Source organism: Culex quinquefasciatus, chromosome 1, assembly GCF_015732765.1.
Source record: "Culex quinquefasciatus strain JHB chromosome 1, VPISU_Cqui_1.0_pri_paternal, whole genome shotgun sequence".
NCBI lineage: Eukaryota > Metazoa > Arthropoda > Insecta > Diptera > Culicidae > Culex > Culex quinquefasciatus.
Window position 1 is genome coordinate 95,662,523 of NC_051861.1, and position 27,049 is coordinate 95,689,571.

Consider the following 27,049-nt stretch of genomic DNA (forward strand, 5'->3'; position numbering starts at 1 on the left):
ATCAAAAAGATCCAACATCGCCAACAAGTTATCGTCCCATTAGTCTTTTGAGTAGTCTGTCCAAACTCTTTGAGAAGGTCATCTATTCAAGGCTTTGGATTTTACCAACGATAATAATATAATTTTGAATGAGCAGTTTGGCTTCCGAAAGGGGCATAATACTGCTCATCAGCTTACGAGAGTAACTAAAATCATCAAGCAGAACAAGCTTGAGTCTAAATCAACTGCTATGGCTTTGTTGGATGTTGAGAAGGCTTTTGACAATGTTTGGCATGATGGTTTGATACATAAACTGTATTTATACGGTTTTCCAATGTATCTTATCAAAATTATCCAGCACTATCTTTCGGAGAGATCGTTCAGGGTTTTTCTGAATGGGATTGCTTCTGGATTATTCAACATTGATGCTGGGGTTCCCCAAGGAAGTATTCTTGGCCCACTTCTGTACAATATTTTTACATCTGATTTGCCTACTCTTCCTGGTAATGGTGTGTTGTCACTTTTTGCTGATGACACTGCCGTTATTTATAAGGGTAAAATAACCAGATATTTAGTTGGCCGTCTTCAGAAGGGTCTTGACGTTCTTTCCGAATACTTTGGCGACTGGAAAATTCGCATAAATGCAGCCAAAACTCAAACCATCATTTTTCCACTTTCCAAATCGGCCAGATTTGTCCCAAAGGATGATGTTTTGATTAAAATGAATGATGTTTCGATACCCTGGTCAAAGGAAGTTGTCTATTTAGGTCTCATACTTGACTCGAAACTATTGTTTCGGCAGCATGTAGATAAAATATTGAACAAGTGCAGCATTCTCATCAGGTGTTTGTATCCTTTAATTAACAGAAAATCAAAGCTATCTTTGAAAAATAAGCTAGCAGTTTACAAACAAATAATTTACCCCGTTATTGAGTATGCAGTACCTGTTTGGGAGTGTTGCGCTAGAACTCATAAATTGAAGCTCCAGCGTGTCCAAAACAAGGTACTCAAAATGGTTTTGAATGTTCCTGGCTGGACAAGATCAAGTGAGGTTCATGAATTAGCAGAAGTAAAAATGTTGGATCAGAAGATTCAAGAAAAATGTTTGAAATTCTGGTAAAAAATGTGCTATATCTGAATACCCCTTGATTCAAGGATTGGTTTAGTTTATGGTAAGATTAAGTTAGTTTTAGGTTAGGTTATGTTTTCTTATTTTTTTTCCTCATTGTACCTAGTGTTACAAAAATGATAAATCATATACTTTTAAAGTTAAGAAAATGAACAGTGTTTAAATCACGAAAAGCAAACTAAAGCTGAAGAGCCACAGCTGACCACTTATTATGTAAACCAAATGTAATTATTATAAGAAAGATTCAATAAAGTATATTTAATTACCCAACTAAAATCTAAAAACTGGTAATATTCAACAAGTATTGTTAATAATTTTGTATGATCTGAAAGGAAGAAATATTAAAAAAAAAGTGACGAATTTTGTGTATTTGGAAAGAGAAATATTGAATTTAATGTGATTTCGTGTTTGACCCGTTTACATTGTTTTGATTGAATTCGCACAAAAATAAACTATTTTTTGCATTTTTTTTTTCATCAGCTTAAAACTTTGATAGTTGTTGTTCTTTGTTGATTTTATTAAGGGATCATCCATAAACCACGTGAACACTTTAGGATAGGGGGTTGGTTACGCTCAGAATTCATTTTAACAAAAAAATGTCATTTTATAAAAAAAATATATCTAAATTTTTCAAAAACGTATATAAAAAAAAAAGTTGCAAAAGATTTCGGGATTAAGTTGGGTGAAATCAGCTTTTTGAACTAGCAATTCAGGGTTAAATTTTAGAGAAAAGTGCCGTTTTAGAACTTTTTAAGAGCTCTAAAAAACAATCCCTTTTTTCTGACAAGTAATTTCGGACTTAGGGCACAAAAGTTACAGCCATTTTGAAGTAAAAAAGATGCAAATTTAAAACCTTATTATCTAAAAAAAATTGCAAACACTGTAAAAAATTCAGGGGCATTTTTCTTTTAACTCGAGAAATCTTCATTTGAAAATGTTTTATTTTTAAGGGAAGATACACTTTTCCCTTAAAATGAGGAAATTTAAAAATGGTTCAACTATATGTTTTTTTTTTTTCATGTAATTTTACCCGCTGAATCGCTGAAACTGTTATCATATAAACTCAAAATATGACCAAAAATCGATATTTTAACACTTAGGCTCAATTCTGAGAGCGGGATAAAATTTTGGCGTTTTCGACAAAGTTGCTTGGATTGGCAAGTTCGACGAATTTCAAGAAGGCAAAACAAAATCCCAATAATATTCCTGAAAAGTAAGATTGTAAAAATCACTCTAATCGTGAGCCACCTTAATTTTTCCTAAACTCGGGCATATACGGGTGCCAAACGCGTTCTGACCTGAAATCCCTTTGGACAGTTGTCGCACTTACACCAATTTTCAGGGTGTGTCAAGATAGCAACAATGCACGAAGTTTTTCCGGTTTTCATTGAATATCTCTGAATTGAAATCGAATTTTGGGGATCTGTGAAGGTCACAAGGTAGGACATTGTAAGCTGCACCAAAAAGCACGTGCGACAAGATTGCACGACAACAAAGACTTGTGCAGAATAAGTTTAGTAGATATTTTAAGTGATTTTAAAAGTCCCATATTATTAAATTTTCCATTGAACTTTTATTAGCGAAAATTCTAACCTACTATTCTTCTCCCCATTTCAGAGGTCAACTCATCGATCGACCTGATGTTCGACCTGGAGAGCCACCTCCCGGACGAGCTGATGGGCGACAACACGTGGGGCGACGCGCTGAGCGGCGTGGGCAACAAACCACCCGGCCCCGGTCCCGGTGGCCCCCAGATGAACGGAGGTGGCCCGGGCGATGATCCGGGCGGAACGTCCGCCGCAATGGTGAACCAGATGGCACTCCGCCAGCAGCAGCTGCACCAACAACAGCAGCAACAACAAATGCACCATATCATGCAGCAACAGGGTAACAAAGGCATGGTGGCCGGCCAGCAGCAGCAGATCCTCGGCATGGGCAAGAGTCCGAACATGTTGCCGATGCAGCAACAGCAGGGAATGCCCCCGAACAACGTCGTTGTGGGGCCGATGGGCGGCGGAGGCCCCGGCGGGATGCTCGGGATGAACAGTATTGCGCAGAACAACGGAGGCACGATCATCACGAACAGTAACATGGGACTGAGTGGAGGGATGGTGACGAGTGGGGGACTTGTGATAAACAACAACAACAACAACATGAAGCAGGGTGGCCCGGGGAATCCTGGCTTGATGCATCAGCTACCGCCGAATGCGATGCAGAATGGGCCGTTGAACAACAGGTTAGGGATGCCAGGACAACCGGGCCAGCACATGACGAGGGTTCCGGGAGGGCACATGAACCAGCAGGGCTTGCGGCAACTGATGCAGAATCACGTCGGTGGTGGCATGGGAAACCAAATCAACCAGATGGGCGGCCCTTTCGGAGGTTACCAGCAGAACGTGATGACCCCGGGTGGAATGGCCCCAGTGCGGGGGTCACCGCCCACGATGCCAAACCGGATGCCGAACATGAACATGGCCGGCGCTCGGATGGGAAACCCGCTTGGAGCGGGAAACATGCTCCCCGGTGGTGCCGGTCTTGGTGGCATGAACGTTGTTAACGAGGGCGGAGTTGCGGCGCAAGCGCAACCTCCAACGCCATCGCCGGTGCAACCCTCGTCCGGCAAACCTACCGCCCAAATCCGACCAACGACGGCCGCCCAAGGTGGCCAACAGCAACAGCAGCCCATGGGCCAACAAATGAACGCCGGTGGAGGTCCAGGAGGTGCAACCGTCGTACCAACGCCCGGTGGCCAACAACAGCAGCAGCAACAACAACAGCAACCTGGCTCCACCCAAAGCGGGCCCGGCAATCCACTGCTCGCCGACCCGGAAAAACGAAAACTCATCCAACAGCAGCTCGTCCTGCTTCTGCACGCCCACAAGTGTCAGCGGCGAGAGTCCGAGAACCCCAACAGCAACAACTGCACGCTAGCGCACTGCCGAACCATGAAGGAAGTGCTCACCCACATGCAGTCCTGCCAGCTCGGCAAAAACTGTCCCAAAACGCACTGCTCCTCGTCGCGGCAGATCATCAACCACTGGAAGAACTGCCAACGGCAGGACTGTCCGGTTTGTTTGCCTCTGCGCGATACCAACAAGTACAAACAGAACCAGCAACAACCCGGACAGCAGCAGCAACAACAACAACAACAAAACCAACAGCAACAGAACCAGCAAAACCAACTCAAAAATCAACTCCAGCAAGACCCGAATCAGCCACAGCAGCAGCAGCAACAGCCGGGACAACCCGGCCAGAACCAGCAACCTAACCAGCAGCAGCAAATGCCCGGGGGTCCATTCAACCAACACGTCGGCGGTGGCAACCAAGTGCAATGTCCTTCCTCGACCGCGTCCAACACCCTACCCGGAAACGGTCCCCAAATGCCCAACCAGCAACAACAGGTGGGTCAACCCGGAATGCCTGGCCAGCAGCAGCAGCAAGCCGGTCAGATGGCGGCGATGCAGCGACAAATGGCGCAGCAACAGCAGCAGCAGCAAGGTGGTGGCGTCCGGATGATGATTCCGCCCAACCAGATGATGGTCAACAACAATAGCAACGTACTGCCCACCAGCAGCGGTGACGCGTCCAGTGGAGGGCTTCCCGTCGTTACCAGCCAGGCCGGTGGGTCCAACCAAAGTGTAAGCCAAATGGCCGCTGCATTGCAGCAGCAGCAACCAAACGCTCAAATGCAGCAGCAAAATCAATCTCAAAACATCATTCCATTGCCGGGGAACGTGCTGTTCAATCAGGACGGGGGCCAGCAGCAGCAACAACCTGGGGGAAGTGGGGCGGCCGGCGCAGGGAACTTCCCCGCGAACCAAATGATTGCGGCACCGGTGCAGGGCACGAAAGACTGGCACCACTCGGTGACGCCCGACTTGCGGAATCACCTGGTGCACAAGCTCGTGCAGGCCATCTTCCCCTCGCCCGATCCGTCGACCATGTTCGACAAGCGCATGTACAATCTGGTCGCGTACGCGAAAAAGGTCGAAGGAGATATGTACGAGATGGCGAACTCAAGGTCCGAGTACTATCACCTGTTGGCGGAGAAGATCTACAAGATTCAGAAGGAGCTGGAGGAGAAGCGACAGAAGCGAAAAGAACAGCAAATGCAACAGCAGAGGCAAGCTGCCGAAGCTCAACAGCAGCAGCAACTCCAGCAACCGGGCGGAAACGTGCAGATTCGGCCCATGAACCCGAACCAGGCGATGATGAACCCGGTCGGGATGCCCGGCGCGAACAACGTTATGCAAATGCCCCGCCAGGTTGGACCGAACCAGTTGTTGAACCAAAACTTGCTCCAGCAGCAGCAACAGCAGAGGATGAACCTGGCCGCAGGTCAACAGCAGATGTTCGTATCGCAACCAGGCCCCAGTCCAAGCGGACTCGGCCAGCAACAAACCGTACTGCCCGGTGGCCTGTCTCCATTCACCGCCCAGCAGCAACAACAAGCCCTGAACAATCACCCGCCGGGAATGACGCCACCTTCGGCGCAAAATGCCTTCCTGAACGGACCCTCGATAGCGGACAGCTCGCCCAGTGGGCTGCAGCAGTTCAACGACATCATGAAGGCCAAGTACAACGCAGGTCAAGCGGCGGCAGCTGCTGCCGCGGCCAACTCCATGGGTGGCATGAACCAAACCGTGACTCCGTCACTGCCATCGCCCTTCGGTAACAGTCAAAACAACCAAACCTTCAACGGCGCCGGCCAGCAGCAGCAGCAGCAGCAGATGGGAATAGGCACCAACTGTCTCAACAATGGCCAGCAACAACGCACCAACAACAACAGCCTACAGATGCCTTCAACTCCGACCAGCGTCGGCGGCGACCTGCTGAACTCGTCCGGCAATAGTGTTCCAATTCCATCGCCCTCACCAAGTCTCACCCCGAACGGTCCCGTTCCACAGCAGCCACCTCCGGTCAGCACGCCAAACACGCCCAACGTGTCCGCGCTCATAGCTTCCGCGCCGGAACCTACTCCACCACCACCACCCATCTCATCTCCCATTCCGATCTCGACTCCGCCGGCACTCAGCGCCGTACTCAGCTCAGCTTCCATTACCAGTACTGCCTCGAGCGGACCCACGACGACGACGTCCGCAAGCAGCGGCACTGCCGCTAGCACAACTTCGTCCGCGACCTCCACCACAACCAGCAGTAGCAATAGTATTAGCGCCACCAGCACTACCATCAGCAACAGCAGCAGTAGTAGCGCCGCCATCAGCAGGTCCAGCTCGTCGGCGCTCAGCTCGCAGATGGCGGCCCTCGAAGCCGCCGCACGCGACGACGACGACGACTCCCAGCCGGCGACGGGCGCCAACAACTCGGGCAGCGAGTCCAACGCCAAGGGCGGCAAGTTCGAGATCAAACAGGAGCAGGACATCAAGTCTGAGCCGGACACCAACCACATGGACACGTCCGAGTCGGGCGGCCAAACCGGCGGCAAGAGCGTCAACAACGACAACTGTCCCAGCATCAAGCAGGAAATCAAGACTGAACCGATGGATACGGCCGACGGGGGCGGCGAGGGCAGCGAAAACAAGCCCAACAGCAAGCTGGACGTGGTCAAGTGCAAGGAGGAACCGATGTCGCCGTCCGGCGGGTCCACCGCGAACGCCGTCGTCAAGAGCGAGCCGCGCGTGTGCCCCGAGCCGGTGGCGCAGGACGCGACAGACACCAAGAAAAAGTGTTGTAAGTATCTGGGTGGCCACCTGAAGCGCAGTTTTTGAAACTAATTTCAAGGTTGAACACTATAAAATTAGTCCTTTCTATGGCGTTGTAGCTTGGCAGGCACGTCGACGGTTGATTGCGCAATGATTAACATTTTTTTGGTTGTTTTTTTTTTTAACACAATGGCTTAAAATATTCGGAGACTTGAGAGACGATGAGACTTGAGTGATTTTGAGATGTATAATTTAGTAAACTTCAAACATTTGGAGACTTTTAAAAATTAGAGACTCTTAATATTTTGAGACATAAGAATTAACGACTTTAAAGATTTGGAGACTTTTAGGATTTGGAGACTTTTCAGATCCGGAGTTTTTTAAGATTTGGAGACTTTAAAGATCTGGAGATTTTTAAAATTTGGCGACTTAAGATTTCGAGTCTTTTAAGGTATGGAACTCTTGAAAATTTTGGAGACTTTTCAGATTCGGAGATTGTTTAGATTTAGAGATTTTTAATATTTGGTGACATAAGATTTGGCGAATTTTAACACTTGTAGCACCAACGGGTTCAAAACTTACGCGAAGCACCAAGGGGGTCAAAAAAGTTAGAAATACACCTTCAACCGGCTGTATCTCGGCGAAAACTCAACCGATTTGGATGATTCTTGTTGCATTCGATCCGGAAGAATGTCAAGAATCACCTCGAACAAGGTAGATCCAAAACAGATGCATCTGCTTTAGGTTATAACGAAAAAGGCATTTCCAACTTTTTTTCAAAGGGTTGTATGAGCCGGTGGAGTTGCATTTCGAACTTTTTTGACCCCGTTGGGGCTACAAGTGTTAAGGTATGCAGTCTTTTCAGATTCGAAGACTTTTAAGATTTGGAGACTTTTAAGATTTGGCTACTTTTAAAGTTTGGAGACGATCAAAATTTTGAGGCTTTAAAGTTTAAGAGACTTTAAATATTAGGAGATTTGACAGATTTTGAGACTATAAAACAATGGAGACTTGAAAGATCTGGAGACGTAGAAGATTTGAACGCTTTAAAAGTGAAAAAAATTGAGAATCAAGAAGGAAAGATGTTGGGACTTTAAAAAAGACATGAACGATTTGGTGACTTGAAATTTTTGAAATCTAGATACCTTTTTCAAAACAACCAATGCGCCACAGTATTCCTATGTACATAGAACCTTTTGAAAAAGTAGACACTTTAAAGATGTGAAATCCTCGAAAAGTTGTGGAATTTGAAAAAAAATTAGACTTCTATATGAGCAATTCTCTACAAAACCGGCCGATTTCGACCATTTTTATTTTTTGTATTTTTTGATTTGGCTCAAACTTTGTGGGGGCCTTCCCTATGACCAAAGAAGCCATTTTGCATCATTAGTTTGTCCATATAAATTTCCATACAAATTTGGCAGCTGTTCATACAAAAATGGTACGTAAATATTCGAAAATCTGTATCTTTTGAAGGAATTTTTTGATCAATTTGATGACTTCGGCAAAGTTGTAGGTATTGTTAAGGACTATTTAGAAAAAAATAGGTACACGGAAAAAAAATAGGTACACGGAAAAAAAATTTAAATTAAATCAAGACTAACATTTTAAAAGGGCCAAACATTGAATATTATGCCCATTTGAAATGTTAGTCTTGATTTAAAAATTTTCAAAATATTTTTTTCGAAAAGATCGGAAAATTTCACGAATGTTTTATGTATTAACATTGAAAATTGAACCATTAATTGCTGAGATATCGTCATTAGAAAATCGTGGGCTGTTTGGGTGAGACTTAGAAAACTTCAATTTTCGTGTTTGTTTTTCTTTAAGCCGCTGTATCTCAACAACCAGAGGTCCAATCTTCGATGTCTCTTAGACAATTTTATAGCAAATTTTCTGAACTTTTCAAAAAAAATATTTTTAGAGATGGTCACTCATGGTCACTATTTTTAAAAATCGAAAAACTGCAAATATTTCGCTGAAATCAAACTTTCGGTGGCTATATCTTGAAAACGGGGCCCTTTATCAAAAAATCTGTAAAGTAATTTTTGATTGCAAATTCAATTTTGCATAAAAAAATTAGGTCAAAAAAATTTTATGTATGAAATTTCGATTTTTTCCAAAAATCACCAGTTTTTCAAAAAATCATAACTCGGCGGCAGATTTTTTGACCATGTTTCTCTATAGCTCAAAAGTTGCGGATTTTTGTCCCCTAAAACATATCAAAAAATCTCGAAAATCAAAAAATACGTATTTTGGGAATTTGAGTTTTTGTGAAAAAAAGTTAATAAAAAATCAGGAATTTTTTTTTTCCGTGTATCTATTTTTTTCTAAATAGTCCTTAACAATACCTACAACTTTGCCGAAGACACCAAATTGATCAAAAAATTCCTTCAAAAGTTACAGATTTTCGAATATTTACGTACCATTTTTGTATGAACAGCTGCCAAATTTGTATGGAAATTTATATGGACAAACTAATGATGCAAAATGGCTTCTTTGGTCATAGGGAAGGCCCCCACAAAGTTTGAGCCAAATCAAAAAATACAAATAAAATCCATTTCCGGTTTTGGTAGAGAATTGCTCATATGTGATTTTATTAAAATTTTAAGATTTTGAAAGTCTGTTCAAATATTTGGAGTCTTCAATTTTAAGAATTTAGAGAAATCATTGACTTGTAAGATTTTATAGATTTGAAATCTTAAAAGATTTGGAGACTTGAAAGATTCGGAGAATTAAAAAATGTGGAGTTTTTACGAATTTGGAGACATAAACAATGTGTAAACTTTAAAGATTTGGAGATTTTAAGAATTTGTAAAGTAGAAAGGTTTAGAGATTTGGAGACTTGAGTGATGTTGAAGCTTGAAAGATTTGGAAACTTGAAAGATGTGGAGACTTCAAAGATATGCAGACTTGAAAGATGTGGAGACTTCAGAGATGTTAACAAAGATGTAGAGTTTTCAAACATTTGGAGACTTGAACAAGTTGAAAATTTTAAAGATAAGGAAACTTCAAAGATTTGGAGATTTGGGACCATCCATAAACCATGTGGACATCTTAGGGAAGGGGGGTCTGAGATTTCAAAAAACTCCACGTGGCTTATGGATGGCCCCTTTCAAAAATTTGGAGAATAGAGATTCGAAAGATTTAAAGACTAGAAAGATGTAGAGACTCTAAAGACTTGGAGACTTAAAGGAATTTAGATTAGAAAGATTTGGAGACTTGAAAGATGTGAAAGCTTGAAAAATGTGGAGACATTAATGATATGGAGACTTCAGAAATGTGAAGTTTTTAAACAATTGGTGACTTGAAAGATGTAGAGTTTTCAAAAATTTGGAGACTTAAATAATGTGAAAACATCAAAGATTTGGAAATTTAAAGAATTTGGAGAGTAGAAAGATTTAGACATTTCGTGTTTTACATTTCATTAGGGCACAAAACTTTTGTAAACCTCTCACACCTTATGCAAACTGTCATTTGAGTGAAAAGGATACACGACTGTTTACAAAAGTTTTGGTGCCCTTTTGAAATGTTAGGCTCCATTTAGAGATAGATATGGACATTTAGAGATAGTTATGGAGATTTAGAGATAGATATGGAGATTCTAAGGATTTGGAGACTTGAAGGAATTTAGACTAGAAAGATTTGGAGAATTGAAGGATATGGAGACTTGAAAGATGTAGAGATTTGAAAGATTTGGAGACTTAAAAGGTGTGGATATTTTGAGGACTTGAAGGAATTAAGACTTAAAAGATGTGGAGACTTTAAGGACTTGGAGACTTGAAGGAATTTAGACTAGAAAGATTTGAAAACTTGAAAGATGTTGAGACTTGAAAGATTTGGAGATTTTAAGGATTTGTAAACTTGAAAGGACGTTAAGGATGATTCTAAGGATTTGGAGACTTAAAGAAATTTCGACTAGAAAGATTTGGAGACTTGAAAGAACAAAAAACAATTGGAAATTTAAAAGATGTGAAGTTTGAACACTGCACATCTTTTACACACTGTTAAAATTTGGAGACTTAAACAATGTAAAAAATTTGAAGATTTGGAAACTTCAATGGTCTGAAGATTTTAAAACATTGGAGCCTTGAAGGATTTTGAATCTTAAAATATGTAGAGAAATCAAAGATGTGGAGACTTTAATGAATAATCGGAAACTTGAAGGATTTAGAATTTAGAAAGATTTAGGGACTTAAAAGATTCGGAGAATTGGGAGATGCGGAGTTTGAAAATTTTTGAGACTTTAAGTATTTGGAGACTAGAATAGGCTTGGAGACTTGAAGACTTGAATAACTTATTAGTGAATGTAGATGGTTTGGTGACTACAAAATCCAATATGATTTTTTTTTAATTTGCTTAGTTGCACTGAGCATTCAAACAGATTATTCAGTCGACGATGTGCCTTCCGAGCAGCGTAGCTATGCAATGGTCCTAAAAATGCGTTCCGTTCGAAAATCAATCTAACAACCCGCCATCACAACAACCCACTTTTCAGCATTCAAGCCGGAGGAGCTGCGCGAGGCGCTCATCCCGACGCTGGAGAAGCTGGTCGCGCAGGAACCGGAATCGATCCCGTTTCGCATGCCGGTGGATCCGCAGGGCCTGGGCATCCCGGACTACTTCGACATCGTGCGCAAACCGATGGATCTCAGCACGATCCGGAAGAAGCTCGACTCGGGCCAGTACTCCGACCCGTGGGAGTACGTGGACGACGTGTGGCTCATGTTCGACAACGCGTGGCTGTACAACCGGAAGACGTCCCGCGTGTACCGGTACTGCACCAAGGTGAGTGGGAGCTTTGCGGGTCTCTTGTTTCTAGCTTTGACACAAACCAATCATTTCTTTTAACAGCTCTCGGAAGTTTTCGAGCAGGAGATCGACCCGGTGATGCAGTCCCTTGGTTACTGCTGCGGCCGGAAGTACACCTTTAATCCCCAGGTGCTGTGCTGCTACGGCAAGCAGCTCTGCACGATCCCGCGGGATGCCAAATACTACAGCTACCAGAACCGGTATGTACTCTTCGACCCTCTCGTTTGCGAGGTTTCTATTGGTGGCTTGGTTTACTACACTTACTAACACCTCTATTGTAAAGAACTAAACAAGAAAGGAAGAAGCAATATCTGTGATAAGCAAAAGAAATTGACTCTGCATTAGTTGATCAATTAGCATTCGATCTATTTTCCATCAAAACAGTTGATTAGCGCAAATTTAACCAAATTCGCTAATAAATCGCGTGTTATCAATGAATCAGAGAACAAGCCTCAAATTGGTTGAACCCTCAGCAGAGCACATGTTCATTGATTGCTGCGTTCTCCACCTGATTTGATCCAGCCAGACGCATGTCAATGGCCACAGCAGCAGCAGCGCAAAAGTGCTTGTGCATGCTGCTACTTCTTTTCTTTCTGCTGGCGGTGAAGAATCGCCTTCTTTTTTGTCGATTTTCCAGTCGGTTGTGTTCCGATTTTGCTCTCTTTCTCTTTGATTTTTTTTTCTCCCCTCAAGAGAGAGGGAGATGAGGGAGTTAGAGATCACTCACTCACACATCAAACGAAAAAAAAAAGAAGCAAAAATCCAAAACTGAAAAACTGTGCTCTATTTTGCCAGATTCTCACTAGAGAGCTCTCGCTTGGCCTCGCATATCATTTTCCACATCAATAACACTTTTCGACTTTGTCGTCGTCGTGAAGAGTAGAGAAGCAGTAGCAAAGTGCGCAAACGATCTGCAAAATTGGCCACCGATTTGTTCGATATGCTCTTTTTTATTATTTCTGGAGTTTTTTTTTTTTTTTTTTTTTGTAAAGGTCCAATAAAACAAATTTTCAGTTTTTGCTTTTTGGTTGTTTTTTAATACCCCTGACTCAAGGCGGTTTCAAAACACCCAAAAAGCAAAAACTGTATTTTTTTAATGTGTGTGTGTGTGTTTTTTTTAAATTTTTCAGCTTAATTGTACAAAGCTAAATTCATAAAAAATACGATTTTTTCAATTCACTTTTTAATAAAAACTAGAGCCTTCTTAAGTTAAATATTTGCCAAATTTTCATTTGTGAAGCAGTTCTCAAGAATTTCTCAAAAATAAACCTCAATCAGGTTTTAAAACCTCAATCAAATTTTAAAAATATTTTAAACTCAATTTTGACATGTTTCAGTGCCAACTTTTGAGCTAGCTAAGCTGGGCTATGACAGATTAGAATTTTTGATAAAATAGTGTTTTTTTTTTGTAAACAAAAAAAAATTAAAATTGTATGTATTTTAATTCAAAACATACTTTTGTAAAACTTTGATTAAGTTTTTGAGTTATACAGTCCAAACTTGATTATTCGAAGTTTCGATTATCCGAAGGTTTTTGTGGGACGTCGGATAATCGAATCATGAGCAAAAAAAAAGTTTTTTCATGTTTTTTTTTTATTTTCTTAAGGAGCTATTAGGCTATGGCAACAAACAAACAAACTCGATTTTTTTTCTGTGTTTGACAGTTTGCCAAACTTGCAAACGAAGCCAAATCTAGGCAGGCAGACGTTTCTGCAAACAAATGCAGGCAAACTGCCAAACTGTTAAAAAATGTGTTTGTTTTCGAATTTGTTTGTTGGTTTGCCGTAGTCTAATAGCTCCTTTACTTTTAACATCTAATTCGAGTTCTGCGACCTTATTTCAGTCAAATTTAAATGTTTTATTGCCTTTTTAATTTTAAAATACATTTTTTTATATCTGTTATTGCCACCCTATCGGATTTTAAAATTCTAAATCAATTTAGAGTAGTTTATGGGTCATACCTAAGCTCGACCATCAAAAATAAGGCAACAAAAAAAAATTTTTTTTTTGGTGATTCGATTATACGAAGTGAAATTGTTCCGAGGCCTTCGGATAATCGAGTCTGTACTGTAGTTATTTTTAGGTTAAATTATTCAACAAAATTTTCTTTGTTTATTTTGCCTACTTTTGAAAAAAAAAAATATTCGAAAAGCTGAGAATATTCTCCACAATTTGCTTTTTTGAACATTGTTGATCCGACCTGCTGAGAATTCAGGCCTTGCAAAGAATATAAAATAATAAAAAATAGTTTTTTTTAAAGTTCTATCAAATTAACCCTCAATTATCAATCTAAGTTATCTTGGAAACTATTGATCAGATTTTTAATGTTTAAAAGTGAAACTTGTGTGAAATTTTCTCAACTCCCTGAAAAAAAATCAATCATGACATACATTTGTTATTGCTTAAATTTTGTACTTTTTTCAGTTAAAATAATTTAAAAAAAACTGAACCAAGGCTAAATTTTGGAAATTTTGGTAAAAATGGTTTCGGAACTTTAAAATGTTAGGCTTGATTTAAAAAAAAATGCTTTTATTGCATTTCGAAAACATTTTTTTATGGGTGCTTATCTATCCTTCATGAAATATTTAAAAATTGGAAAAATGAACATATTTCTGAAATTTTAACATAAACATGCTTGTAAATTGAAATCAATGCATGTTATTAACAAAAAAAAATGCAGCAAATTTCAATCTTCATCTAAAAATAAAATTTAAAATTGCGAACTCCATAACTTTGTCCTTTTTTGTTCTCTTTAAGGTGGAACGAGACGCCATTTTCAGACTACTTTTGTTCAACTGAAATAAATTTCTGGACTATACCGATTTCTTGCCATCGTTATATTTATCATCTGCAACACACAGTACTTTTTGAAGTTGTGGTATTTTTCTTAGAGCTGCGTAAAAAAACTCGAAACGTGGTGTCAAAATGGCGGCGTCCTCCCGTTTCACCTTAATGTGTTTTGTTTTTTTTTTCGATAATGAAAAAATTGGCTTTTTTTAGAATTTTACTTCTTATGATACAGTCCAGACTCAATTATCCGAAGCCTCGATTATCCGAAGGTTTGTATGGGACTTCGGATAATGGAATCACGATTTTTTTCGTATTTTTTCTTATTTTCTCACTTTTAAGGGTGCACAGCAACCAAGGAAGTTGTTATCTTCTTATTCCGTCGAAATTACGGACCCAATCCTAAAACAATTTGATTGTTAAAATTATCAAAAATTGTTGTAAATCGTTTTGTAGACAGTACTTTAGGGGAAGAATAAAAAAATATATCGATAGTTCCCGTAGTTTTGATGATACTAAAATGTCTGTAACAAAAATCTTGGTGCAGAAACTCTGCTTGATATGTACCGTTAACATCAACATCGAGTTCTGCGACCCAATTTTAATCAAATTCGATTGCCTGTAAAAAACATGCATTTTTATATTTTGTCATCGCCATTTTTGCCGCCATCTTGGATTTAACAAAAAAAAAATACTTTAGAGTAGTTTAAGGGTGATACTAAAGCTCAACAATAAAAAATAAAAAAACGATTGGCCAAGGCCTTCGGATAATCGAGTATGGACTGTAAAACTTTATTATACAGCATTTGTTGGGTAACTGGACTGTTAATTTAGTACAAGTACCAAATGTTGCTCGCTCATAACTTGCGCGATTTAATATTTTTAGAAACAAAAAAAAAAATGAATTTATATAATTTATAAATTTTACATTATTAACTGATTTTTTTTATTTAATTTAAATCGATTTAGATTTTCCTGAAATTTTGGTTTTTTTATTCAAAACAGATTAAAAAAGACAGGAAATTGATTAAAAAATCAGTTTCTCAAGAATTCTTGAACTGACAAAAAAGTTTGTTCGTTAAAAAGCAGAAACTTAAAAAAACAAAATTTTCAATATCAAAACGTCAAGCGTAATTACTACGTAATGATTGGTTTAACCACAACAACAACATGATAAGATTGCATAGTTCGCAGTCCCTTTCCGTCAACAACCATCACTAGTAAACTAAATCGCTAAACTTCTCTTCTCGAGTCTAAAAGTTCTAAACAAGCCTGGCGCGCAGCGCGAAACAGCAGAACCCGCGCAAAAACACAAATCCACGAAAAGCGCGCGATTCGGCGGCAAGCCCCCACATTCCCAACAGTATAATACCTAGTCACTTGAATTAGAAGGAGGAAGCATCTCACTCGAAGCTCAATGTCGGAAGCGTTCGCAGCAAAACCCCGTAATTTGCGCGTTCAACACCTTCTTCTGTCGCGATCAGACGATTTTCTTCGTCGTCGTACGATCGCGAGTGAGAGAGTTCATTCCGTGTTGACGTGGTCACTCACTCAAATCGCTCTCTCTCCCTCTCTCAAATTTGAGAAAATCAGCCCCTTCGTCTCTGTAGTTGTGGCAACGAGAAATCAACAACGAGCGAGACCGCCGTCACGTTTCGTCTCGCTTGCGTGAGCAAACTTTCTCTTATCGCTCTCTTGCTTTACGGGTGCTCTCTGCCCAACACTCTCTCTCTCTCTATCTGAAAATCGATCAGCCGTGCGAGTGAGAGAGCGGCCGAGATACCGTTTGCTCGACGAAACGAACGGGAGTGCCACGAATCTCGACACTCGCTGTGGTAGTGTTAGTGTGGGAGAGAGACAATTTCAACTAGTGTGCGTGCCATCTCTTCTTCAACTTGGTTGTGGAGGGGATGAAATTGGTTCATTCTCTCGGTTCTCTTTTTCTGGTGGCGCTCAAAGAGTGAGTTCATTCTCCAGCCAGCCAGCAAGCATCACAACGCGAAATGGATTTGATTCCGTAAAAGCGACTTTTGCACACAATGTGGCGAGATGTTTGTGACGGGAAACAAAGAGCTCCAATGTTTTTATTGGCTTGTTTCGCTGCAAGAGACTTCAATGCGAATTGTTGTCTTTTTTCTAAATTTTCTACGTTTATTGCTTTTTTTTAACCAATCAGCAGATTTTTTTCTTTTTTAAGGTGAAAATTAAAAAAAAAAAGGTGAAAATTTTACAGCAATGGAGCTATCGATGCTTTTTACTATTTTCACTAAAAGATGTTCCTTAATTTTTATTTAAAAAAACTAAACAAAATTTATCCTTCCTTGAAAAAATCGGTCAAAACTAAAGAAATCGTTTTTTTTTTTTTTGTAAAATTCCTTAAAATTTAGAAGAAAAATTTACAGTTCGGTTTGAGCGAGTGTCCATACTTTTGTAAAACTTAGATAAAGTTTTTGAGTTAAACAGTATTCGATTATTCGAAGTTTCGATTATCCGAAGGTTTTTGTGGGACTTCGGATAATCGAATCATGAGCAAAAAAAAAAGAAGTTTTTTCTTGTTTTTTTTATTACCTTAAGGAGCTATTAGGCTATGACAAACAAACAAACAAACAAACTCGCACTTTTTTGTGTTTGACAGTTTGCCAAACTTGCAAACAAAGCCAAATGTATTCAGACTAACGTTTTTGCAAACAAATGCAGGCAAACTGCCAAACTGTAAAAAAATGTGTTTGTTTTCGAGTTTGTTTGTTTTTTTTTCTGCCATAGTCTAATAGCTCCTTTACTTTTAACAGCTAATTCGAATTCTGCGACCTCATTTAAGTCAAATTTAAATGTTTGATTGCCTTTCAAATTTAAAAATGCATTTTTAAATTTGTTTTGCCGCCATTTTGGATTTTAAAATTCTAAATCATTTTAGAGTAGCTAATGGGTCATACCTAAGCTCGACCATAAAAAATAAGGCATCAAAAATCATTTTTTTCGTGATTCGATCATCCGAAGTGAAATTTTTCCGAGGCCTTCGGATAATCGAGTCTGGACTGTAGTTATTTTTAGGTTAAATTATTCAACAAAAATGTTTTTTATTTTAAGTTTTTCCTTAAAATTTACAAGAAAAAAATACAGCTCGGTTTGAGAGAGTGTGACGATGCGTCGGCTGGGGATTCTTGCGGAAAAAAAATAACAATTCACTGAATTCCGACATTGCAAAAACACTTTTTTATATGGAGTATGGACAATCGCAATATTTTTTTTCTTATTTTTTTTTTACTTTTAACATCAAATTTGAGTTCTGTGACCCAATTTTAGTAAAATTTGAACATTGGGTAGCCTTTTAAATTAAAAAAATCATTTTTTCAATATGTTTTCACCGCCATTTTGGACGCCATCTTGGATTAAAAAATTCTAAACCATTTTAGAGTAGTTTATTATATCGACCATCAAAAATAAGACAGCGAAACTTTTTTTTCTCCTAATTCGATTATTCGAAGTGAAGTTTTTCCGAGGCCTTCGGATAATCGAGTCTGGATTGTTATTGAATTTTGAGGTCCCTAGATTTTTTAATTTATTTTTTTTTAAGAATTTCAAAATTATAATTTTTTTTATTTTCCTGAAAATATTCCATTTTTGCATTTCTCAATGTTTTAATCTTATTTCTTAAATTTGTTTATGTTTTTTGCCTTCCTCACCTCACTGAGGCAAGGCTATAAAATCACTCAAAAATTGAACTTTTTAAATAAGCCTTCTAGATATACCTTTACGTATACATATCGGCTCAGAATCAAATTCTGAGCAAATGTCTGTGCGTGTGGATGGACGTAGAATTTTTTTTCTCACTCACTTTTCTCGGAACTGGCCCGACCGATTTTGTCCGGATCTATGTTTTTAGATTCGCCTTCAGGTCCTTTAAGTCTTTTTTTAATTTCATCCGGTTTGGTGCAGTACTTCAAAAGTTATGTTAGAAAACTGTTTTGGTTGATACTAAAAGGGTCATTATTTACATAATTTGAAAGCTCCGGCGGATAGCTGTCGGAACTTTCCACTCAGTGCACGTCGTGCACGCATACAAACACTGCAGTGCTTTCAAATGAATAATAAAAATTAATCATAGATGGCAGCACTCAGATGTAAAGTGTCTTTACTAAGTAAGCGTTAGCCAAAGCTTTCAGGAGGAAGGCAGCAACCACCTTCTGGTGGATTAAGTAACGTTTTTATCAAAATTTTCAAATTTGCTTATTTTTAACTTTAAATTTTTGGGCTTAATTTAGATTTTTTTTAATAAATTTTAGAAGGTTATATTTTTTATTTTTCAATTGTTGAATTTTAAATTTTTATTTATGAATTTCTGATTTTATTTTTTTTTGGGCCTGAAAATCAAATGTTTATTCAAATATAACCTTCTATAATTTATAAAAAAAAACACCTAAATTAAGTCCAAAAATGTAAAGTTAAAAATTAGCAAATTGTAAAATTTTTTAAACTAAAAACATTTCAAAAATCACTATTTTTGCGTTACGTTATGAAAGAACACTCCATAGTTGCTGGTGTTTTTTTCATCTGCTGGATCAGCAAAATATTTGGCAAATATTAGCAAATTCAAACCAACAATCAGGGATGGAATAATCGCAAACAAATCATTTTCGCTTGCGAACTTTCTTCACCCGCGAAAGAGATTTGCGTGATTTGCCGGCAAAAGCAAATCGTTCCCCAACTTTTCGAAAAACAAACAATCTGTTGAAGTTTTTTTTTTTTTTGTGAATTTCCTTGTAAGCACCACTTAAAATTATTTAATTCGCTTTGTTTACACTCTCTGTTCATCTACAAAAAAAATGTTCATTTTTTAACTTGTGACGTTACACTTGCAAGTGTGGTAGTGAAAAAGATGTTCCACCGAATAATCAACATGATGATTTTTTTTAGATTGCTTTTACCGATTTTTCGTGCGCGAGAGAGGAGAGCCATACTCCCTTCGGATTTTTTCTCTTCATGAACGTTACATGATTTTCTTTTGATGATGATTATTCCATTGCTGCCAGCAATACAATAATTTCAATTCGCCGATTGAATCTTTTGCGTCTAGAATTAAATTTCAAATGATTTTGAAATAATAATTCCGACCTTGGTAAACATGTTTTATTTGAAAACAGAAGAAAAAAAGATCCGATTTTTTCGTTTTTGCTGCCAATTTAGAAGATATTTCATTCCAGTTTATGCACAGTTCAAAAAAGTAAAACATTTATTGATTCTTAAGATGTTGCTTCTTTTAGTTCTTGTTCTATCTGTAGTAAACTAACCAAACCATATTTGTGTATTTGTCCTAATAAATATCATAACTCATTAACTCATTTCCCTTTGCCTCAAGCATTGCCTCATTGTGTACTAACAAATTAAACCTCCTTCTAATGGATTCCTATTCATTTTGTTTCTTCTATGCAAAAAAACCAAAACATCACCTGCCATGCGAACTCAAAATTCAAATGCCACCACTAAAAATTAATTTTCGGACTTCCCAACCACCACCACCACCGCCAATCAATCATTACCACCACCACCATCATTGTGTTTGTGTGCGCCAAATATATCACTCTTGGAAAAAACAAACGAACATCCTAAACTAAAGCTCTTTCGGTGCCCTGTCCACCAGATACACGTACTGTCAGAAGTGCTTCAACGAGATCCCCGGCGACATGGTGACGCTCGGCGACGACCCGATGCAGACGCAGACGTGAGTACAACCCCCTCTCCTCTTTGCCGGACGTTCCGGATTGTAATTTTGTGTTTCTGGTTTCTCTCTCTCTCTCTCTCTTTTAGTCAAATCAAAAAGGACCAGTTCAAGGAGATGAAGAACGACCACCTGGAGCTGGAACCGTTCCTCGATTGTCTCGACTGTGGCCGCAAGCAGCACCAGATTTGCGTGCTCTACCTGGAGCAGATCTGGCCGGGTGGGTTCGTGTGCGACAACTGCCTCAAGAAGAAGGGCACCAAGCGGAAAGACAACAAGTCGAACGCCAAGCGGCTGCCGACGTCCAAGCTGGGCACGTACATCGAAACGCGCGTCAACAACTTCCTCAAGAAGAAGGAGGCGGGCGCGGGCGAGGTCCACATCCGCGTCGTGTCCAGCTCGGACAAGATGGTCGAGGTGAAGCCCGGCATGCGGAGTCGGTTCGTGGACAACAACGAAATGTTGGCCGAGTTCCCGTACCGGGCCAAGGCGCTGTTTGCGTTCGAGGAGGTGGACGGCATCGACGTGTGCTTCTTCGGCATGCACGTCCAGGAGTACGGGTCGGAGTGTGCCGCACCCAACACCCGGCGCGTCTACATTGCCTACCTCGACTCGGTGCACTTTTTCCAGCCGCGCCAGTACCGAACCTCCGTTTACCACGAGATTCTGCTCGGCTATATGGACTACGCGAAGCAGCTCGGTTACACGATGGCCCACATCTGGGCGTGTCCGCCCTCCGAAGGGGACGACTACATCTTCCACTGTCACCCGCCGGAGCAGCGAATCCCCAAGCCCAAGCGGCTCCAGGAGTGGTACAAAAAGATGCTGGACAAGGGCATGGTCGAGCGCACCATCCAGGACTACAAGGACATCCTGAAGCAGGCCATGGAGGACAAGCTGCAGTCGGCGTCCGAGCTGCCGTACTTTGAGGGTGACTTTTGGCCGAACGTGCTCGAGGAGAGCATCAAGGAGCTGGACCAGGAGGAGGAGGAAAAGCGCAAGCAGGCGGAGCGCGAGGAGGCGGCGGCTAATGCGGTAAGTTGGGGGGGATTTTGTGGGGTGCTGCCATCTGGGTTTTGAAGCTAGATTTAAGCAGAATTGTAAGAACCTTTTAAATTTGTGGCAAAATCATTTTAAGAAAACAAAAAAACACTATAATTTGAATTTAAAAAACAAAAATTGCGACCTTAAATCTTAAAAATTCAGAAAAATTATAAATAAAAAAATAGGTTTTATACAGAAATAAAATTTAGATATTTAAAAAAATCCAAAATAAGAAAAGCCTGATAATAAATAAAAAAGGAATAAAATTTAAAAAAAATCAAAAAAATTAAAAGTTATATTAAAAATAAAAAAATAAGAAATAGAAAATTACGAAATCAAAAATTTTAAAATCAAAGAAAAAATATTTATTTATATTAAGGAAGAAAAATGGAAATTCAAAAAAAAATCCACATAAATTTAAGAATTTAAAATTAAGTGTTTTTTAAATATGATAAAAATAGAAAAAGCAAAAATTTTACAATCCAATATTTAAAAGTTCAAAAATCGAAAAAATTAAAATTTCAAATCATATACAAATCTCATTCAAAAAATAAAAATTCTGAAAACAAGTGATTTGAATAAATATCATCCGTAGTCTTTGCCAAAATTTCACTCCGAATACATACATAATCGAATCACGAAATTATAATTTTTCTCAAAATTTGGATACTCCTACTTGCCCCAAAAATTTACTCCAAAAATGCTTCAAAGTTATCTGATTTTTCTGTAATCTTAGATCTCAGAATTTAAAAATTTTAGAATAAGAATTCAAGAATTTCGGAATCCAAAAAAATAAAAAATTCTTGAATTTATTATTTAAGAATTTCAACATTTATTAATTTTAGAACTCACAAATAAAGACATTTCCAGAATTTTAAAGAAATTTCAGATTTTTTTTATTTTTTGTTTTATGAACTAAGAAAGTTAATAATTATAGAATTTAGGATTTTTTTAATTTAACAATTTAAGAAATTAGAATTTAAAAATTCTAGAATTTTTTGAATTGAAAAATTTTAGGCTTTAAGATTTTTTCTTTTGATTTTTTTAAATGTTTAAAAAAAATTGAATTTTTAGAATTTTTGAACTCCTAAATATGATTTTTTTCATTTTTAATTTTTTTTTATTAAAAAAAACTTCAAAAATATATGAATTTGAAAATTTAAGCACTTTAAAATTTAAGATTTTTCTATATTTTTTCAATTGTATCTTCAGAAAATTTAGAATTTAAGGCTTTAGGAATTTGAAAATTTTAGAGTTTTTTGTTTTTTTTTTTAATTTTAAAATTAATTTTTGAATTTTAAAATCTAGGAATTTGAAAAATGAGGATTTGCTAGAATGTTTCGCATTCTTTGAATTTTTAGAGTTCATGAATTTTAGAATTCATGCTTTTGAAAATTAATTATTTTATTTTTAGAATGTTAAAATTCTTTGAATTTTAGGATTTTAGTGTTTAAGAATTTTAAAATCCAGTAATTCAAAAAAATAGAATGTATAATTTCAAAAATTTATTAAATAAAAACAATGTTTGGAATTTTAAAATTATAGAGCTCTAAAATTTTTGAATTTGACTAAAAAAATGTAGAATTTTAAGGAATCTAATTATTAAGGAATCTAATAATTTTTCACGTTTCAGAATTTAGGAATTTGAAGATGTTTTTGATTTGTAAAATATAGAAATTTGAAAATTGAGGTCATTTTAGAATGTTCTTTTAATATTTTTGAATTCATGATTTAAAAAATCAGTGTTTTTTTTATTTTTAGAATGTTTAAAATTCTTTGAATTTTCAGAAGTTCGTGATTTTAGATTTTCAAGAAATTTTTAAATCAAGGGATTTTTTAAAAGATCCTTTAAACTATTGTTTTTATATGATTATAGGACCTATTCAAAAAAAAAAACTCTTGAAATGAATTAAGGAATTCAAGAATTTAAAATTTTGAAATTAAAAAAAAAAGTTTTATGGGTTCATTGAATTTTAGATTATTTTTTTTATTTCAGAAATTTTAGAATTTATAGTTTTATGAATCTGAGAAATTTTTTTTTCAATGTTTATAATTTTTAAGTTTTTAATTTTTAGAATTTTAGAATTCTTTGAATTATTAGAATTTAAGGATTTGAGATTTTTAAATTTAACAATTTGAAAATTTTGTTTTATTTTTAGAATGTTATTTTTTTGGAATTTGAGTTTTTTTTTGTATTCTAGAATTTCAGAATGTATGATTTGGAAAATTTTATAATTTTTGAAATGTTTAGAATTTTTAAATTTAAAAGGTTTGAAATTTTAGAAATTCAGTGAAAAAATGTAGGATTTAAAGAATCCAATTATTTAGAGATTTCAGAAATAAGATTGTTATAATTTTTAAACTTTTAAATATTTTTTAATTTTTAATTTTTATTTTTTTTTGAATTTTAGAATCTATAAATTTAAGAATTCAGGAGTTTACGAATTTATAGATTTAGGAATTAAAGAATTTAGTAATTTTAGAATATAAAGGTATTGAATCAATTTAAAACAGCCTAAATTTTTACATTTGCCTCATCTTTGATACAGATCATGTCGATGAACGACGACAGCGACACGGGCGCGGACGGCAAGAAGAAGGGCGGCCAGAAGAAGGCGAAAAAATCGAACAAATCGAAAGCCGCCCAGCGCAAGAACAACAAAAAGTCCAACGAGCAGATCGGCAACGATCTCAGCGCGAAGATCTTCGCCACGATGGAAAAGCACAAGGAGGTGTTCTTCGTGATCCGGCTGCACTCGGCCCAGTCGGCGGCCTCGCTGGCGGTGAGTTGGAACCATGTTGAAAGAGAGAAGTTCGTGTTTCTAATTCCTGTTTCTGTTTCCACAGCCCATCCAAGATCCGGACCCGCTCATCAACTGTGACCTGATGGACGGGCGGGACGCGTTCCTGACGATGGCCCGGGACAAGCACTACGAGTTTTCGTCGCTCCGGCGGGCCCAGTTCAGTACGCTGTGCATGCTGTACGAGCTGCACAACCAGGGCCAGGACAAGTTTGTGTACACGTGCAACAACTGCAAGAACCACGTCGAGACGCGCTACCACTGCACCGTGTGTGATGTAAGTTGATTCTTCAGAAGAGCGAATGTTTGAATTGGAGCGTAATCTTTGTGTTTCCCCCCAGGACTTTGACCTGTGCATTACGTGCAAGGACAAGGTTGGTCACCAGCACAAAATGGACAAGCTCGGGTTCGACCTGGACGATGGCTCGTCCCCGACGGACATCAAGCAGACCAATCCGCAGGAGGCGCGCAAGCAGTCCATCCAGCGGTGCATCCAGTCGCTGGTGCACGCGTGTCAGTGCCGAGACGCCAACTGCCGGCTGCCGAGCTGTCAGAAGATGAAGCGCGTCGTGCAGCACACGAAGCACTGCAAGCGGAAGACGCACGGCGGCTGTCCGATCTGCAAGCAGCTGATTGCGCTGTGCTGTTACCACGCCAAGCACTGCCAGGAGGCCAAGTGTCTGGTGCCGTTCTGTCCGAACATCAAGCACAAGCTGAAGCAGCAGCAGCTGCAGCAGAGGTACGTAGCAGTTTTTGATTTGCTCTCGTTTTGCTCTATTTCGTCGTATGTTTTTAGTTTAAAAAAAAAACACTCTGAAATTGATTTTCGTTGCTATTTGCACGGGAAATTCGAAGTTATTACAAAATTGACAACAGGCCTACAACTTATCTAAATTCCGGGTATTAGGGGAAAACAGCTCTGACGCTACTTCCAGTGACCCATTTCAGAATGGCGGAGAACTTGGTGGCCAAATTTCGAGGATATTGGGCACGTTCTGGTCCGCCAAAATCTTGAGAGTAATACTCTAAAATTTTGTTTGCTTTTCTAAATTTGTGATTTTCTATATTTCTTAATTTTTGATTATTTTTTTCACAAAAAAAATCTATCTTGGACGTTTTCAAATTGATTGAAAAATCACAAAATTATTGTTGTTGAAAAGAGCACAAAACAAAAAATCTTAACCTTAGGTTTTCCGAGCTTGGTGGCTCTAACCTGCCAAACATTGCCATAGATTCAAGTAGGCAATCAGCTAAAATTTGTCTCACAATTTGACTACGTGTCACTAAGTAGGTGTCCATTTGTCTGTGAACTCGACAATAACAATGCGTCTAAAAATATACTTGATCCGTGTGTCAGTATTCTAAAGAAGCCTTTGAGAACAGAATAATAGTGTTGTGGAAGAAGCAACCGTACACTGGTACGATCGGTGGAGAACGGTAGATCACAAAACAACTAGCTGAACTTGCCTCGGCAAGCACGGCGCGTTGGCGAAGTGGTGTACGCGCTCGCACGGTATGCGAAAGAGCGGGGTTCGATTCCCCGGCGCGCCAGATGTGCGGTAGCTTTTTCCTCGCACTGTTAATTTCTGTACTCATTCGGCTTGAAGAATTAGCATGATAAATTAAGAGCACTAAATTAAACAAAGGTTTCAATCCCTCACTTGGAAAAAATCCAACATTTCTCGAGATATAGTCTGAAGAAAATCGAGGGCTAATTAGATGACACTGAGAAAAACTATTTTTTCACAAAAAAAAATCAACTTAAAAACCAGCCTTCCGATCAAAAGAGTTTGAAAAGATAACTTAATAGAATATTTTTAAATTGCAAAAATCAACATTTTCTGAAGATTTTAACAAAAAAAAATGTCTCAATTTGAAAACGGAGAAAAAATACGACTTAAAATTTGATTTTGCATTTAAAAATTTATTTTCAAGTTTGGTACGACCATATTAAAAAAAGCGCAAAAGATGACCTTTTTAGAAGCCTAAATCATTTTTTTTGATTTAGGAGTTGGATTTTTAGATTGTTTTGGAGATACAAACGATACAAAAAAGCCCATTTCTGAAAACATTTTGTTTTCGAAAAGTTAGACAAAAACTTTGGAAAATATTTACAACGGCCTTTAGAACATTACGCGGAGCTCTTTCCATGAAATTCTACCGAGATTCCTATCAGTAGGTTCATGACAACGTTCAACTGATTGCAGTCACCACACTTAGCCGCACAAGCAGGAAAGAGATAAAAAAAAAAGAGAGAAAGAGAGAGAGCATGAATCGGCTGTTTGAGTGTTGAACTCTCGGCATTTTCTCGTGTCAACTTTGTGTGTATCAACCGGCGATCGCAAACAAACGACGATCATGACCGGCGCTGTCAGTGAGCATTTCAACGTTCGGTCGATGATGATAGCTGACTCCCAAGCTCTTCAAATATCGTCAATAGTTGACAGTGACCGGTTTCTTCTACGTCTCTTTTCAAACAGCTCCCCATTTTCAATCTTGAAAACTGTGACATTTTCTGATCTTTTCAAAAAAATTGTGGAATCAAGATCAACATTGCAAATGGGACAAATTTTCAGTATGTGCACTACTTGAAAAATATCTTAAAACTGTAAAGTTTTCGTTAAAACCAAACATTAAGTGGCACTTATTCGATTGTTTCTTTAAAAAAATCTAAATTCTATTGTATCTCAAGGAGTTATTAGACTACGACAAACAAACTCGTAAACAAGCAAACTTATTGACAGTTTGGTAGTTTGCTCGCATTTGTTTGCAGAAACGTCAGCCTGCATACATTTGGCTTTCGAGTTTGGCAAACTGTCAACCACAAAAAATGGGAGTTTGTTTGTTTGTTTGTTTGTTTGCCATAATCTAATAGCTCCTTTAATGAAAAGATTTTAAGGGCGTGCAACTCAAAGCATTTATGAATATGATGTTTTGCAAATTGATCGAAAATCGACTGATATTACTTCAGCAGGGAAACGTTAGCAGGGAAAATTTTAGCTCTCGTATTGGCCACCAGATGGCGTCATTGAAATCCAATTTCCCTGCTCACTTCACATCGTCAGCAGGGAAAAAAATTGTGAAGACAGCAGGGAAAGTGAAATTTCCTGCTAACGTA

The 27,049-nt window shown here is 38.4% G+C and overlaps 1 protein-coding gene across 3 annotated transcripts in view; it reads left to right on the top strand.

Annotated features, from left to right (window-relative positions):
* Positions 1 to 27,049, top strand: part of LOC6037929 (histone lysine acetyltransferase CREBBP) — a 58,287-nt gene that overhangs the window by 19,015 nt on the left and 12,223 nt on the right. For 2 of the 3 annotated variants that reach the window (XM_038248676.1, XM_038248674.1), the window contains 8 exons: positions 2,726 to 6,799; positions 11,270 to 11,559; positions 11,626 to 11,783; positions 19,985 to 20,089; positions 20,176 to 21,121; positions 23,680 to 23,913; positions 23,978 to 24,208; positions 24,273 to 24,670. In XM_038248676.1, coding sequence (XP_038104604.1) covers positions 2,726 to 6,799; positions 11,270 to 11,559; positions 11,626 to 11,783; positions 19,985 to 20,089; positions 20,176 to 21,121; positions 23,680 to 23,913; positions 23,978 to 24,208; positions 24,273 to 24,670 — 6,436 coding nt within the window. The remainder of the gene's footprint in view (positions 1 to 2,725; positions 6,800 to 11,269; positions 11,560 to 11,625; positions 11,784 to 19,984; positions 20,090 to 20,175; positions 21,122 to 23,679; positions 23,914 to 23,977; positions 24,209 to 24,272; positions 24,671 to 27,049) is intronic. The other variant, XM_038248677.1, reaches the window with a different exon arrangement.